Consider the following 17,243-nt stretch of genomic DNA (forward strand, 5'->3'; position numbering starts at 1 on the left):
AAAAGTTAAGGAATTTAAAAATGTCAAAATAGCATTAAAATTACATGACATCACTAATACTTGTAATAAAAAGAAAATTAATAATAAAAAAATAGATAAAAATTAAATGGTATTTCTCATTCACCATACGTTCAAGAGATGTTTGGAAAGATAGGGCAAGTAATTCCAAATAGGGTGTTAGAACTATTTTTAAATCTTATAATAAACTAGGAACCATTCTACCGAACGGAAAAGATTTTTTTTAATGAATTAGAACAAATATACAAAAGCGATAAAATACTTAAAATCAAATTTGCCAAACCACACTTGCTATGAAAATCACTATATCAATTTTGATACAACAAAAACTTTAAGCAAAATTTTAATTAAAATCAGAATTAAAAGAAAAATATTACTAAATAAAAAATATGATGCTTGGTTACCGGTTTTAAACAAATGCATACAACTATAAATTTATTTAAACAAACGCATTGGTTGGTCCCTTAGTAACAAACGTAAAAATAACAAAACACAAGATCGAATCAAAGACGACGCAACTGAAAAATCCACGGCGGCTGATTTGTGGTTAAAATTAGGCCTAAGATGACGACCACAACATCGGTGGTCCAAACGTCGTCAAATGATATATATTTATGATCAATATTGGCTACGGATGCCATCGCGATCTTACTTGTATGCGAGTGTCTATTGAGACTAACTCTCAGTTAGTCTCCGAAAAAAAATTTAAGCTATCTTCATGCATGTATTTACCACTTACTGTAAAATCAACATAATTCAAGCAATTCATCAGTTGTTGAATAATATATTCATAACAAAATAAAAGTTTCCAAGCTTTTATAAGTACTATATCATTATATAGATCTTATATTTGTGACAAAAGTAGTATTGTGCAGTTTTCATTGTACTTTTATAGATAGCCCTATTCTTAAACTAATAATCATGTATGTAAAAATAACATATTGATCAATGTAAAGCAGCGTATTGTGTTTTTTAAAAATACAACAATACTTTTGAGCAATTTATAAATATTTAGAATTATATTAACAGATTTTAAATTATAATATAAATTATAAATATATTTTGCTTAAACCTTATGGTGATTTAATATACGTATAGTTTCATTAAATCGCACTAGTGTACCTTGCTATTGTATACGATTAGTGGTTGAGTGTATTGAAATATTTAACGACAAAATGTTATATTTTGTATCAAACTATTAAGTTCGTAATACAAAGTCGTAACAGTATAATCGGTAAATTTCAGATTAATATAAGCTGTAATCGATTTTATAACACGATACTGTTAACTTGTATTGTAATTAAGTTTTCGCGATTAATTAGGTTTCCATAATATCATATAATAATCAACGTAATGGCAAAGCATAATAGACTATTATTGTACGTTTTATTATTAACCTAAAAGAAAATTATCGCTTAAAAGTATATATTTGGTATAATGCATAATCCCCTACGTTGTTATTTACGCCCGCGAAAACGCTTTGTATTTTTCACTGTTCCAGTTAAAAGGTTAATGCTGTTTGTAAAAACTCCCGGGAAATCTTTACTACACCTGCGAATCTCCAAGATTCTGAAGTACAATGTATATAAACTTGTTTCATCTCATTTTCACTACGCTGCAGTAGTTCTGGCAGTCATTCTATTCTACAACACAAATTATCCAATCACCTATAGCTCTATATATGCAACAAATTTCCCAAAGGTACGCCATAGCATATTCAAGTAAAATCTAAAGATATTATTTATATTTTCATTCTAAATTGCGATATTAAAATACGCAAAGTATATCATAATTTTCAACATCGAAATTGAACCTCTGTAGAAAATAATAATAACACATAATAACGCTTAATCGTCGGAAAATTCTGCCTACGTGTATGATTGTAAAACGAAAATCGGCTTTACATCTCCCGCTTATATTATTATTATTACGTAGATATTCTATGTAAAACCGGTTTTATGTATGTTTTACAGTCGTATCGTTGAGATATAATAATAGAGAAAATTAGATAGAGAAAATATTTTACACAATTTAATAAAACTTTTTTATTTCTTGTTATGCCACAACACAACATTTTTAGAAAAAGCATTCCAAAATGTGTATAAATAATTTTATTATATAGAAAGAATTGTAACTTTTCAATCGATTATTGCAGAGACCAAATGTCAGAGTAATAGATTCGGAGGATATAAAAAAATTTAATGGATTATACCGAGAGCAGATCTACAAGAAGTCATTGTAAATTTGATTTCATGAAATCTAACTCTTTGTTACGCATAACAAAGTAAAGTTAAATTTTATCTTCACTGTATTAGAGTTTGCATCTAGTTTTTGGAGTCCTATAATATATATAAAAAAAAAGTAAATTGCGGATATTTTCCGCTGAAAAAAATAAAAACCTATCCTGAATTACCGTAAAATAGCATACGAAAGACTTAATGCAAAATTAATTCCGATTTAGAAAAGGGGAGTAGAAAGCGTTCAGGAGCACTTCGATCCTTTATGGATGAAAAAAATCTAGGAAAAACATCACACATGCATGAGTTTTATGTTGATTTTCACGACGTCGTAAGTTTTACGGTAAATTTCTGCGTCGTATATAGTATGTTTGTTTTTGATATTCGACACGTTCATAACGTGCTTTTTCTGCTGTTAACAAAAAATGGGTGTCTCTTAAAAAACTTATCTCGACTTGTCACTTTATCGTTTTTTTATTAATCCCACTATATCAGTGGTCCCTGATAAAATTCCTAAGCGGACCGCAATGCGAAATATCTGAAAATGTGTCATGCGGCCCGCTTCGCGATTTTAATGGAGAACACTGATATTCTCATATAATAGATATAAGCTTTCTCCAAGATGCCATGCGAATTTATCTAAATACTTTCATTACGCTGCACAGCCAAATATGACTTTAAAGACAATTAAATTTTAATAACACTTTCGCATTATGCGCTTTATAAATTAATGCATTTTTAACTACTAAAATTGTTGAGCTTCGCAGTCATAAAAGCTCACAGTCAGTGAGCTTCGCAGTCATAAGCATTCCCATTCAGGAAAATATATTAACTCTCCTGTTATGATTTGACTTTTATGAAGATATCTATTAGCAATATTCTCTTTGCATTAAAAAACGGAAGCTATCATTTCAATACCACTATTTTTTTTGAGGAAAATGGTGAAAAATTATTATCTTATTTTTGCTGATATTAATGAGCCCATATGTTAAGGGTTTTAACATTTTTTTACAAAAATATCAGGAGCAGTGTGTTGGATGACATCTGAAAACTAATACGTTTCTGATAAACTGTCCGAAGCCGAAACTTTTCGACATTCTAGGAATGTTCTTATATCATTTACACGGTCTTGACTATTTATCAACCCTTGATTCGCTAAACTGTCATAACCATTTCTGAGTAGTAGCAATTTCAGGTTTTCTAAGACGATGATAATCTTCAATACTTTCCCTCTCATGCTTTAATTCAGATGTTCACTTTCTGACTATTGTGTATACAGAATAAGATGTTCCTAATGTGTTTGTTATCTCGGTTTTTTTCAGCTTTTTCTGCAGGCATTTAATCACTGGGCTGTGTTTTATTATTTACATTTAAAAAAAAGTCATTTCGACAAAAGTTACAAATTTAGTTGATTAACGCAAAACTTTTTAGAGACACTAATAACAGTTCACATAACCTCACAAAAATAATTGTGCGTCTAGTACTGACTGCAAAGCTTACTGACCAATCACAATCATGCAGCGATCATCTAGCCAATTGTTGCACTCGCTTCTTAGAACAATAAAATAGGAATACGCCTTTAGAAAGTGACATTTTCTTGATGGATATCTCCAAGGTCGAATTGCGTAACGGGAATGTTGTGACCATACGGTGCAATTTGTTTTCCGGTGATTTATTGTTTCCCGTGACCGTTTTGTAGCAAAAAATACTCATTCAATTCACCGGTGAATCCTTGCGCGTTACTTATGAAAAACACTTATTTTTTTAGTCGTAACGAGAGCCTTTGTGTGATTCCACTATTGTCTAGTTTATCCTTATTGATTAATAATCACTTTTGGTCAGAATAATTAACGCGAGCTTAAAGAAAACATAGAGACTGCAGCATCCAGATCTGCATCAACGGAGAGAGGTTAACGCCACATCGTCTTCTAGAAAATAGATGACACTAAAAAGGCCGCGTTACCGAGGGTCTGCCTTCCCAGATAACATACCTTCGTAGTACATGTTTTTAGTGGCAATATAATCAAAATTTTATAATTATCTTATATTCAATAAAATAAAATATTTAAGAAAACGTGAAGGTTGTACTTGTGTCTATTCTAGCGAGCTCAAACAGGATCCCGAAAATTTTATTTATTTCTTATCTATTATGAACGTAAAGCAAAATTAGGAAATTAAAATTGTTTTAAATTAAAATCAGATAAGAAGCATGCTAATATTATAAACAGATAAAACCAATGTAAGGAGTTATGCTACACACATTTTAGAATATCAATTATAAATAATATTATATAATTATAATTCTAGTCGATCATGAGAATTAAAAGAACCGAAATATTTTGGCAAAAATGCAACGTTTAGTCGTTTTGACGTACTTTATTCCTTGCAAATAACATGTTGTTGAGTCCTTTATGTGTCGTTAATTTAGTAATTTTTCAATATTTTTTAAATCACTGATTCTATTACTTTTTCTGCAAAATGTATATTATTTGCTATCTACTAATATTATCGCTTTATGGACACGATCTAACAATAAAATATTTACAAAACGAACTATTTCATTTTTAATCTTGGAATTCCGGCCAGAGTCGAGTTCTTTATTTATAATTTAAAACAAGCACGTACTCGTTGTATATCTAGGTACAGTTTAGGGCCACACCCGGCAAGGGTAAGACGCCATAACACTGAATGGAGTCACGTCCCTTTATTGGATGCATCCAAACCGTGGAAGTCTGAATTGGAGTCTCGTTTGCGAAAGAAAAATAAAAAAGAGAGCCGGTGGCTACGAAGCAAGAAAAAACTAGCAAAGCTACATTATTTGTTCATTTCCCTTACGTCGAAGAAGACCCTCAGGGTGTCGGTCGCCGTTGCTGTTTTATATTCACCCAGAGTTTCCCTTTTATCAACGGACAAGCAGTTCATGCTTAGACGACCTATTCGGAGCTTTCATTTTATAATTCATACATACTTTGTACAAATGCCGATACGACAAAACCTGTCCCTTTTCTCTCGATAGAACTGGACTCTGAATGTCTATTTTCGTCCGATTGGCATAATTTTCCATGAAATGCCCAGAAAATAAACGAAAACACTATCATTTACTATTTACACGTCCTTTCGGCTCTTTTATATGTTTTTCCCACAGCTCATAACCTGGATTTTCACAAAAACCTGTTGGGTTTCTTCTGTTACTACTGGAGGAACTATTTTTATAAATAATATTGTGTGATCTATTAAAAGATTTCATTGTGAACTTCACAACGTTGTTCCGTCATTCCTATATTTGACAGATGTCATCTATAAATATAGCCATGTAGATATATTTACTAGTATTATTATGAATGCAAATAATCAAGATGTGTCTTTCGAATAATTTTCATCCAATGATATCAAATGAAATAAGGGTTTGTTTACTAAGAACATTTTATGTTTTCGTAAGGATGCCATAATTCAAAACAGACCATATTCGGATATAAATATGGTTAGGACTTAGCATAAACCATATATGGGCTATATTTATTACGCTAATATTGCTAATCAGAATTATAATATTATATATTGTTGTTTAATAATAATTAATTATTTAATTAAACATTTTTACGAATTCTAAGTTTCATTGTACCGTGAAAAGCTGAAGATATTCGTATTAAGCCCGGAATTCGAATCACTGAAAACCAGCAACACAGTAATTAGCGACCCAGTTTCAGGAAATAAAACTATTTACATAGCTAACCACGATTTGCAAAGTAAAGTAGAACAAAGTAAATTATTAACATTACAATGAAATTTATTTGACTTATACAAAATAATTTATTTTTAATAATATATTAGTTAAAACTAAGAAAATCCAAAACTGAAGAATGTATATATATATTTTATAATTCATATAAGACAGTTCTAGAAAAAAACATATTTTTTGTTAAGGGCTATAAATTATATTACTAAGAAAATATTTTGGAATAATAGTTAGTGAAAATTATAAAAATAAAATACACATTAATTTCGTAAATTAAAGTATTATATTACACACACAAAATTTAAGAAACACTTGTAAACTCAATAGCTCTGTTCTTATATGTACAAAATACATTAACATCTCAAGGAAAAAACTTTTCCTATTATATATCGCACAATCCAAAGAGCTTGCTGCGATTACGAACCTTTAACAGATATTTTTGTTTACATATAATTAAACAGCGAATTATAAAGTTGTTAACATACGTTTGCTTGGTATGGAGTAACAACAGCATTTTTTTTCTTAAGTCCAATTTATTTAAATTGATTCGTTAAAAATCAACTAGTAAATCATATGATAAAATCTAATGCATTTTATTGGATAATTTTTACCATATAAAATGTCTACTTTTAAAATGCAGAATAGCCGTGCAGCGAAACTTTTTAGGATTTTGCCATTAAAAGCCACTAATTTCTCTTAAAAAAAATAATCGCGAAGTAAAAATTTTTCCTTGATAACAAATAATATTAACAACGAAAATTATTAAGATTTTTCTTTCAAAAACTACTAATTATGCACTTAAATAAGCCGCAAAGTTAAAAAAAAAAAATTTTGCACAAGAAAATTATCCGTGAAATAAAAAATTTTCCTAAATAAATTTATATTTTTTGTTTACATTTAATCCAGCTATTCTACAGAAAAACCCTTTTGGAAAGACCCATCGGTTTGGATCTCAACGGTGATATAAGGTGTGTAAAAAATAATTCAATGTATTATATACATATATATATTTTTCGATTCGCCGAAATTTACATCAACAAGTCACCCTTTCTTCGAATAATAATTTGGTTCTGGGGAGCGGTTTAACGTAGCACATCGTCGCCACAGATCTATTGTATGTTCGAAAAATTCTTGGTCCCAGGTATTTAAAGTAAGCGTGACATCTACTTCCAACAGTATATAGCTCACAAATCAAGAGCAAATTTTCCAGAAACATTTTCTATGAAGCAATCTTAAAGACAAAAATATGTTTGATTCGAAGCCTCAACTGAATTACAATGTAAAAACTGAAAAATTTCTATATAAAACGCTTTAGAAATGGCACATTTGAGCAAACCAGAAAGTGGGCGCTAAATACGAGATTTGATTAATCAAAATATAAAGGAAATAATAAACATTTAAATTCTTTTGAGACTTTTGGGGCATCCTGTAGTATGTAAAATAAGACCTTTTAATAGAAAAATTAATGTTTTAATTGCAAACTGGAATTTTAGTTGGAGCTAATGTGCGGATTTGTATTCTTAAAAAATAGGAAAATGGACAAATTTATTTGATTTACAACAAATTTTTAACGAAAATACAAGGACAACTAAAAACTTTGGCATATTAATAGATTTATTTTTTACCAATAGTAAAAGAGTACAATATAAAGTGAAAACAATTCTGAGAATTACTGATTTTAAGGATCGTAATTACATATTTAAAAATAGTAGAAAAATAGGTATATTTTCTAGGATGAGAAATATGTTTAGTATAAATAAAAAAATCTACAACAGTATTATATTGCACCACTTTAAATATTGTGCAACAATATTACATATGCTTAATAAATTAGATGAAATGATGTTACAAAAGTTACAAAATTGGGCAATGAGAATAGTTTTAAATAAAAATAGTTGTAGAATTATAATTATCCGATTGGAATGGTTGGATGTTCAAGAAATATTGAAAATTATTTTTTTAGTATCTATATATAAGTTAGTAAATAATATGTTACCAGAGTAGTTTAATATATTTAATAAGAAATAAAGATACACATAGATTTAATACTAGAAATAGAGACAATTTATGGATGGTTAGGTATGAAAAAACGAGTACGGCCAAGAGAATAATGTACGGAGGTGTGATATTGTATAATAACATTCCTAGAACAACCTACAAAAATAAAAATGTAGTGGGTTTCCTTGATGAAATAAAGAAACACCTTCGTGCATTAAGAAATAAATTAAAATATTAAAGTCTTCTTTTATATTATTTTTATGATTATATTATGTATGTTTTGATTAAATTTGGTTAGTGTATAAACAATATATTGGCTAAATAAATACATAAAAAAGAAATTAAAAAAGGTAAGTTCAGGTGCTCTCTCTTGCTTCAATTGAGAGCACCTGAACTTACAATATAACTCATTGCTGACAAATATAAATTAATATATAACTATACATATATACATTTATAGATCTTAGTTTTTGATTACATAAAAATTCTTGAAGCACATCTAAAACAATTTGGACAACAAATTAACGTTTTTCTCGACTAGTGTAATTGCACATAGATCATCTTTAATGCTATCATATTACCAGCACGAGAAACTTGCATACTCGACCTTAACCTCTTGGACCCAATGAGATTTTATATTACACATTTGACATTACTCATATTTTTTTAAGTTTTATTGATACGTAAAATCGTTTTCATAATATACATTAAGAATTATATAGGTTTTAAAAAAATTACATTCATGAACAATCGTGATTAAGTGTGCATTTTCATTTCGAGGGTCGCCACTCATTGAACTCACAAGTAACATTTTATAAATGCACAATGTATAGTACTCAGCTGTATATCTAGTGTACTAGTATATATTATTCATAATTATATTTTTATAAAAATTAAATAAATTTTACTCACGAGAGACTCGAATTGAAAATATAGCAAAGGGCCTCCATGCATCTTGATGTCCTGGTCAATCGGGCCGATACGTGGTCACTTTGCCACGCGTTAAATTCGTCGATTTTTTAACAAAACCTACACACATTATTTTATCTTCTAAATATATAAATTTTATTTCATCCGAACTCTCACTTCACAAGACATGTTGCGTTTAGATGACACACACACGCGACACGATGACAAGCGCACTCGTCAATGGCATATTCGCGCAAGAAGAGCAAGAGATAGATAGAGACCCTGTTATCTGACCAAAATTTAAATATTAAATTTTATTTATTTCTTTTAAAATCACATTTTATTTTTTTCATTTTTCATTATGTTTTTTTTTTAATACATATTGATATTTACGCGATGTGTTTTTTTTAGCGTTTAGTCCGCGATTTTTTTTAATGGGGCGCTAAACCGACAGCGATCGCGGGCCGCGGCAGTCGTGTCGCGCCGGCCAGAGGTTCCCATTCACTGGGCCGCGATCGTCGGGTCGCGGGCTGCTCGCCCCATTCAAGCGGAGAGGAAGGCGCGGCGGCGCGGCGGGCATGCGCTCCAAGGGCGGCGGCCCGAACCACCGCGCCTGCGCCCCGAGCCCCCGGTTGCCCGGTTCGCCCTCGTGGTCGCTTCACCCCATTGCTACCCAGCACATTAGCCGGTTCGCACGCCGGTACCAAATGTACCCTAATCACCAGAGATCGCATTCATCCTCTAAACTATCTTAACTGGCTAATGTTACATCTACCTAATACTGAAATTACAAAATATACTCTAAAATTTGATTACACCGGCCGGCTTATCAAATTCAATCTTGAGGTGGCTCCACACACTCTACAAATACGCAAGCGCCAACTTGTGGAGCGAGATTTCGTCAAAGAAAAATTGCACAAAGATATATTTGTAAAAAATACATTCTAATTATATTCTCCCCATAATAAATTATAGAAAGCGAAATAGCTATTTCAACAACAGAGTGAGACAAAAATGACAAATTTTTTCTCCATATATTTTATTAAAAAAAAGCTTGTAAATTAATAATTGAAAAAATCACAATCAAACAGTGAACACATATTATAAATTTCCACTATTAAAAAGACTAAAGACTAGTAAATGCCCATATAGTCATCATTACATTATAGAATATTCTCCAAATAAGTTATCTTTCACGAACTGGCAGACCGCACTTGACAAGGAACGAAGTCGCGGTTGAGCGTGTATGAAGAGGGTTGCAGAAACCCGAGCATATCAACTCTAAGACAGTATTTACATATCAAAATTTCCTGGAAAACCTTAAACATGTTTAAGGTTTTCCAGGAGAGACGTCCGCTAGATTCGTGGGCACGGTTTGCGGTACTTTAGACGCGCGTGTGCCGTATCTCTTGAATGGTGTTATGTATGAATTGCTTTATAATACTTTAATGTATTAATTGCATTACAATTATATAAATAATCAAAGTTGATAGACTTTATTGGACTAGTAATACTGTTATTAACCTATTATGCTTCTCTTAGAAGGTAACAAAGACCTTCGATACTAAAATCCAGGTCTACGACGAATTTACTGACTTTTAAAAAGCATTTGACAAAGTTTGTTAATTATGTAATTTTAGTTTCTCGTTCACGATGCACGGAGCGCGTGCGACTTAATAATTTATCTGCAATTCGCGATCTGTACGACAAATTAATTCTTAGCAGCGAGCGTACTAATTTTTGTTTAAGAAGATTCTGAGAAAAATATATCAGATATCGTTACTATGTTTGTTATTTATTAATTTTTCAGGTAAAACCGCGGATTCTTTTTTTCGGAACGCAGATGCCTTTTTATACCTGCTACTAAAATTATAACGAGATAACCCAAAAAAATACTAATAAAAGAACAGAGAAAAAATCCGCGATAAAACCCATATTAACAATAATACTTATTTAATTGCAGATATAGCATACCCTAACATGCACATGCATATAAAAAATTATTTGGCAAAGACTACAAGAATTCGGTAGATTTTTGTATATTAATGTTTTTTATATAAATTATGATTTTGAAATGTTTTGAATTACCGCCATTTTTAAATAATATGTACATATGTATAAGAGCTATGTTTAAAATAAATTTCACATTGATATAATTAAAACTAATGCAGAAATCGCGTCGTCAAAAACCAATGTAAATTACAAAAAAAGTATTTAAAGTAAGTAAAAAAATAATTAAATTTTTATACGTTTTTCATCTTTCTTTTCACTCTAAGATTTTTAACGGGGCTACAATTTCCTATTTCCAGATTTAAATCTTTTGAACCATTTTTTAAAATTCACGAACCAGTAAAACTTTAATATAAAAAGAACAAATATTTTTGATTACTGTGGTTGCCGATTTTTTTTGTGAAATTTATACAGCATACAAGTGCGTAAAAACACCTTACTCGGAAAGAAATCTTCCATTGAAACTTGGGGTGCTTTTTTTTTGTTGTTATGTTTGCAACGCACTCTCCAGATGGTAATCCAAACACTACCAAAAGAAAGACATGAGACCCGAACAACAAATAAGTCACCACTGACCGTCAAAGTTATTCAGTACAAAAACTTTCTTTTCGGTACCCCTAATATATTACACTTGATCGCTCACATTCAATTGCTACTATATCCTCCAAGAATCTAAGCTCATAAACGAGTATTTTAGACTATTTTCTTTGAAATTTGCCACATGCTTTATGAATCGATGTTGACTCATTAATCCCACGAGTTGTCAGGTAGAAAGTTATACCACTGATGAAAGAAACTCCTAAAAAATCACCCATATTACTAAAATAATTTTCCGCATAGTTTTATTTTGCTTTAATAATATCATTTAAAACGAAAATATACTGCGAAACAAACGACACGATATTTAGTATTTCGAAAACTTCATATGAAACATCCGCTGATCGTCCGATATGTAACAATTTGTTATTTAAAGTAGTGCTGAATTCTAAATTTACCTTCACGTGCTTTTTTATCGAGTATTATTTAAGTTGAGTTTCAGTATATTTAACAATTAATTGCAGATTAATGGCCAGCATGTAAAGTATCGTATAACTTAAGATAATAGAGCACATAAATGTTTTAGTGTTATATTTTATTCAAAACTAAACTTTAATAGTAAATGAATTTGAGTAAATCAATATACGTTGCGACATATCTGTGACTGGAAAGAGAATGTATAATTTACTTACTTATATATTTTAAATTATAATAATTATGATCATGTATTACATTTCAAAATGAGCGTTCGGGGTCACGGAATTTTTCCGTGTATTATGCCATTTATAGCAGTGTAAAATATGTAGGTAGCAATAAATCGTAATGTAAATAAAATGTTATTTTATTACTCATAATATAAGTACGTAATATTATGTTCCATGTCAAGTTGTATATACGTAATTACTAGTTATTTGAATTGTATTTTACCATTAAATAGTAATTTAATAATAAATAATGTATGTCATAATATTTATACATAAATATCTCCCCCCCTGACTGATTACGTTTACCACCATTTACTGCAGTAAATATCAGTTTAATTATGAATACCCTGAATTTAAATAATTCATGATTATAAACTCCCTACTCACTTTCTCCTCTAATTTACATTTTCCATTCCCCTTCCAAAAGTTGTGAATCTCTGAATTAAGGATTAAAATACCATTTGTTTTTTCTATTGATTGCCTGTTCAATTGCACGGAATACATATTGATGGAAATATATACTTTTAAATAAATAATACTGCAGCGGCCTAATCCGTGTCTAAATGCCAACCGTCACTATTCGTCCCTAAAATGTATTACTATGTGTTGGTCTAAAGCAGGGGTCAGCAACCTATGACCCGTTTGATGATTTGAAGTGACCTATTTCAGTTCTGCAAAAATCATTTTTTTAACGTGTTACAATGTCACGACTAGACCACATATATTGTTGTTAGGACCAAAAATATTCACTAACACGAAGTCTTTTTAATAGTCATATTTTAATTATTTTGACCCGCAGCCGAAAAAGGTTGCCAAGACCTGGTCTAAAATGTATTATAATAATTTATTTTTAACATTATATTTAAAAAGTAAAAAAACATTAAAATTTAATACGTCCTTGTTAAAAAGCATACATTTGTACAAAGATATTGTTCAAATAAATAAAAAAAAATGCATTTTTAGTATTTCTTAATACAGAATTTTCATTTTTTTGTAATAAAAAATATGTTTTCATGTATTTTCTCTCCACTGTTTATTGTATGCGACATTATACCCCTGGTTAATAAAAACAAAAAAAAATAGCATATGCTTTAATTAATAATTTAATTGTACGATTAATTTCTTAATTAATTTAATACGGGCAATAAAAGCTTTTCTATTTATTTTACTGCCAAACTGCTATTTAAATTTAATTAATTCCTATTTTAATATTTTTAATAAAAAAATATAATTTTAAACAATCACTCAGTTGGAAAATTTATTATTATTAATTTATTTAAACAATTTTAAAATAAAATTAAATCAATGCGTTATAAATATTGTCTATGGTCTGGCCATGGTCGGTTTTGCGTCTTTCGCGGGCCTACCTTTCCGCCGTAGGTGAAGTGGCCGCCGGTTTGTTTCTCTTTTATCATAATTTATCAGGGCAATCCTTGCACGTAAACAATTCGTTTAAACAAAATACGAATCGATTGATCGTTTTTGTCAATTTCGCAAAGTTATTTTTCCGCCATCAGGTCGGATTGTAAACTTTTCGGAACACAACCTAAACGAACAGTTGACAGATCCATGCGTGGATTTTGTATATTTAATTCCAGTACGGTCTTGTATGCGGACAGTTGTGTTAATGTGTTCTATTTGATCGTTGTAGGATTCCAACGGCCGCAAGATGAAGTTCAATAAAATGGTTACCTCCTCAAGGAGGAAGAATAGGAAACGTCATTTCACTGCACCTTCCCACATCAGGCGCAAGTTGATGTCCTCGCCCTTATCTAAGGAATTGCGCCAAAAATACAACGTTAGATCCATGCCGATCAGAAAGGATGATGAAGTTCAGGTATGTTTTTTGAGGTTATGTTGTCCTCGCCTATATTATTCTTAAACATTTAGTGCCATACACGTATTATAGCATATTTTACAATGATGATTCTAACAAACCATTCTCAGACAGTAAACACAAACATTGTGCAATGTGCGGGTTTTCTTCACATTAATAAATGTTCATTTATTTACATTCTGGTTAAAATATGGCTCTGAGTATTTTCTATAAAATTTCCTATATTATCTTTTTAATAGAGAATCTTTTTATAATGCTGCTTATTTTTAGGTAATGTGTGGACATTACAGAGGCCAACAAGTTGGTAAAGTCGTACAAGTTTACCGCAAAAAGTTTGTGATTTACATTGAGCGCATCCAAAGGGAAAAGGCCAACGGAGCTAGCGTATACGTCGGCATCCATCCTTCAAAGGTATATACTTAAATTTATAATATAATTTTATATAATAATAATTAAATGATGAAATAAACCATTCATAGAATATTGGATACAGGAATATATATACAATTTCGTCTCTGGGTTTTCCATTGATGGAATTGTTTGTCTACTCTTTTCCATTACAATGTTAAAAAACTTGGCTCTGATATATTTTATTTTTGTATTAGATCAAATTTAATCATTGAAAAGCGCGATACTTAAAACGTTTCCTTTCTTCTAGTGTGTTATCGTCAAATTGAAGATGGACAAGGATCGCAAAAAGATCATCGACCGCAGAGCGAAGGGCCGTCTTGCCGCTAAAGGAAAGGACAAGGGCAAACACACCGAGGAATCTGCGGCAGCAGCGACCGCTATGGAGGCATCTTAAGCTGACTGTCTTCATTGTGTATTTTAAGTTACGATAAAAATATATTTACACAACGAAATGTCTTTTTTTCTCGAATGATACTTCTTTTTCACCCAAGTTAGTCTCTAGTCTCCCAATATTCCTTGCTCGCCTGCCTGTCCTTGATGAAAACATTTTAGAGAAAGACTCATTGAAAGTATGATCTAGTTAATTTTGTGAACGCAATTGAATTAAGAGCTATCATTAAGTTTTTCTCAAAGTAAACAGACAGTGCTCCTCATGAACAGTATAGACTTCAAACCTGTAAAAGATGGATCGCCATAGAGGCCCGTCAAAGCTGCCAAAACAAAACGTCAGAATTAAAGTAGTGCAACTTGCCTTTTGAAAAAAATCAAATATAAATTATCTTTTTAGTTTGAAATATTTTTGCAACAATCATTAGCTACAAAAAGTATAGGTATTTATTCACAGATGTTTCTTATTTATAAATATCGATACAAAATCAGTGGGTGCCGTCATTTAACTAGAGCGGTGAACGGGTAATGAGCATTCTTTCATTTAAAAATATACATTTTCTTAAGACCAAGATCAATAAAGGACGCCTTTATGGTGAACCTTTTTGAGAAGTTTGTCACTAAGTCAGTGGCGTCACTTGGAAAGGGGGAAGGGAAAATGGTTGAAAACTACTTTTTACTACAAAGCACGACGTGTACAGGTACATTGATACAATAGAAAATCAGCTAGCCAATGTCCACTTGGAAATATTTTTTTATAAATTTGACATTAGATAAATATACTTTCTATTTTTAATTGCCTGTTCTCATTGCTATGATATAAAACTCAACGCGTGGGTCAGTGTCTGACCCGCGGGTCATAGGCTCGCCATCACTGTTCTAATAGACGTATTGTTCCTTATTTCTGTCAAACCAATGAATATGTCGACGTTGCAAAAAGCCAAGAGCATTTATTTATTAGGAATATGCAATTTCCGGACTAAATAAACTTTTTCTTTAGCAGCATCCTAAATCACAAAGGGTTGATAATATTTTTCACTTGTTTCAGTCCATTCATGTAACGATGGATATGTCCTTTATACTAATATCATAATGAAAATAACCGCATTACGATATTAGTAGATTTGTTTTCGCAACAGACAATTCAATCCCATATTGCATTGTCTCTAATCATACCAGATATTCTTTAAACGACACTGACTTTTTAAAATAGCCGTTCATGTGTGGTCAGAAAAAAGCCATCAAACTAAATTCAGTGCCCTTGTCTGCAAAAGTTGTAAAAAAATAATTTCTATTTTGGTATAAAATATTAGGAAACAAGTTATTTTTTCAATATAAAAAAAGTAAATATTTTGCTATTCGACTTCATGAAACTATAGACATCAGTAGCCATTCCAATGCAACTGAAGAGGAATTATTGTTTGTTCTCCTCTCGAGTTGTGACGTCGTGGAATGGATGTCTATAATAAAGTTAATGAATTCTTTAATAACATTAATCTAAAGTGGAAAGATCGCATTGCTGTATCTGTTGATGGAGCTCCAGCTATGTTGGGTCATGGTTGTAGATTTTCAGCTTTGACAAGAGAATAATCCAAAAATTTAAATTAATCTCTTAATGATTTATCACCAGACATTGTTTGTGAAACATTTGGAACCTTCACTGAAAGTCGTCATGCATGATGTTATCAAGGCTGCAATGTTGTCAAAGGACATGCATTAAACACGAGAATATTTTGTGAATTATGTACAAATGGTGAGGCTGAATTAACAGACCTACTTTATCATACAGAAGTGAGGTGAATCTCATGTGAAGATGTTCTGAACCGAGTGGGCTCTCAAAACTAAACTTGAAATTTTCATGAAAAATGTTCTCGCACAAATACTTCATGGATTGCACCTCTTTCATATTTAGCTGATATATTTGAGTATGTAAACGCATTCAACAAATAATTGCAAGGAAGAAACATCAATATAATTTAATTTAATTCTGATACCATTATATCAAAAATAAAGCAACATCATTCTCCAAAACCAGAAGTATAAAAAATTTTCTCGAATTTCTGTATCATATTGCCAATATTAATTGATTTTATTTTATATTTATAATATTCCCTGTATAAATAGTTAATAAACCTTTTGAATATAAATAATATATGATTTTCTACCTTTCAAATCAATGGGGTAACGTCGGTGTAAATAAATATATTGTGGGGTAATAGGTAAAAAAGTTAGCCGATCCCTGGACTAGAAAAAAAAAAATTTAAATTTAAAAATATCAACAATAAAGTGAAATTATTGTTCATATTGTTCACTCGGAGACCCTACCTGAGTTAGTGGTAGTAGATTGTTATGGACCGTCATACGTGTGTTGGCACAGGTCAGATTTGCAGGGACTAGCTTCTCAACTCTGATCTCTACGCAGTACCGGCGTGTCGTTGTGAATGAGCGTTCCGTCAATG

General features: G+C 31.0%; 2 protein-coding genes across 3 annotated transcripts in view; one reads left to right on the forward strand and one right to left on the reverse strand.

The window, feature by feature from the left end:
• The window catches only part of mAChR-A (muscarinic Acetylcholine Receptor, A-type), a 181,959-nt gene extending 172,550 nt beyond the window's left edge, over positions 1-9,409 (reverse strand). The window contains exon 1 of the mRNA XM_088201694.1: positions 8,902-9,409. The gene's annotated coding sequence lies outside the window, so the exon portion shown is untranslated. The remainder of the gene's footprint in view (positions 1-8,901) is intronic.
• Positions 9,410-13,497: 4,088 nt separating this feature from the next.
• RpL26 (ribosomal protein L26) lies at positions 13,498-14,844 on the forward strand. Of its 2 annotated transcripts, none has more exons than XM_088201521.1 (4): positions 13,498-13,588; positions 13,801-13,986; positions 14,257-14,397; positions 14,645-14,844. In XM_088201521.1, exons 2-4 carry the CDS (start codon positions 13,819-13,821, stop codon positions 14,789-14,791), a joined length of 456 nt encoding a protein of 151 aa, XP_088057647.1. In that variant the 5' UTR covers positions 13,498-13,588; positions 13,801-13,818; the 3' UTR covers positions 14,792-14,844. The 2 variants fall into 2 exon arrangements, with proteins under 2 accessions (XP_088057647.1, XP_088057646.1); XM_088201520.1 differs by having other exon boundaries at positions 13,498-13,544.
• Positions 14,845-17,243: the final 2,399 nt, after the last annotated feature.

Source organism: Plectrocnemia conspersa, unplaced genomic scaffold (assembly GCF_051122295.1).
Source record: "Plectrocnemia conspersa isolate PC_06_02 unplaced genomic scaffold, ASM5112229v1 ptg000013l, whole genome shotgun sequence".
Taxonomy (NCBI): domain Eukaryota; kingdom Metazoa; phylum Arthropoda; class Insecta; order Trichoptera; family Polycentropodidae; genus Plectrocnemia; species Plectrocnemia conspersa.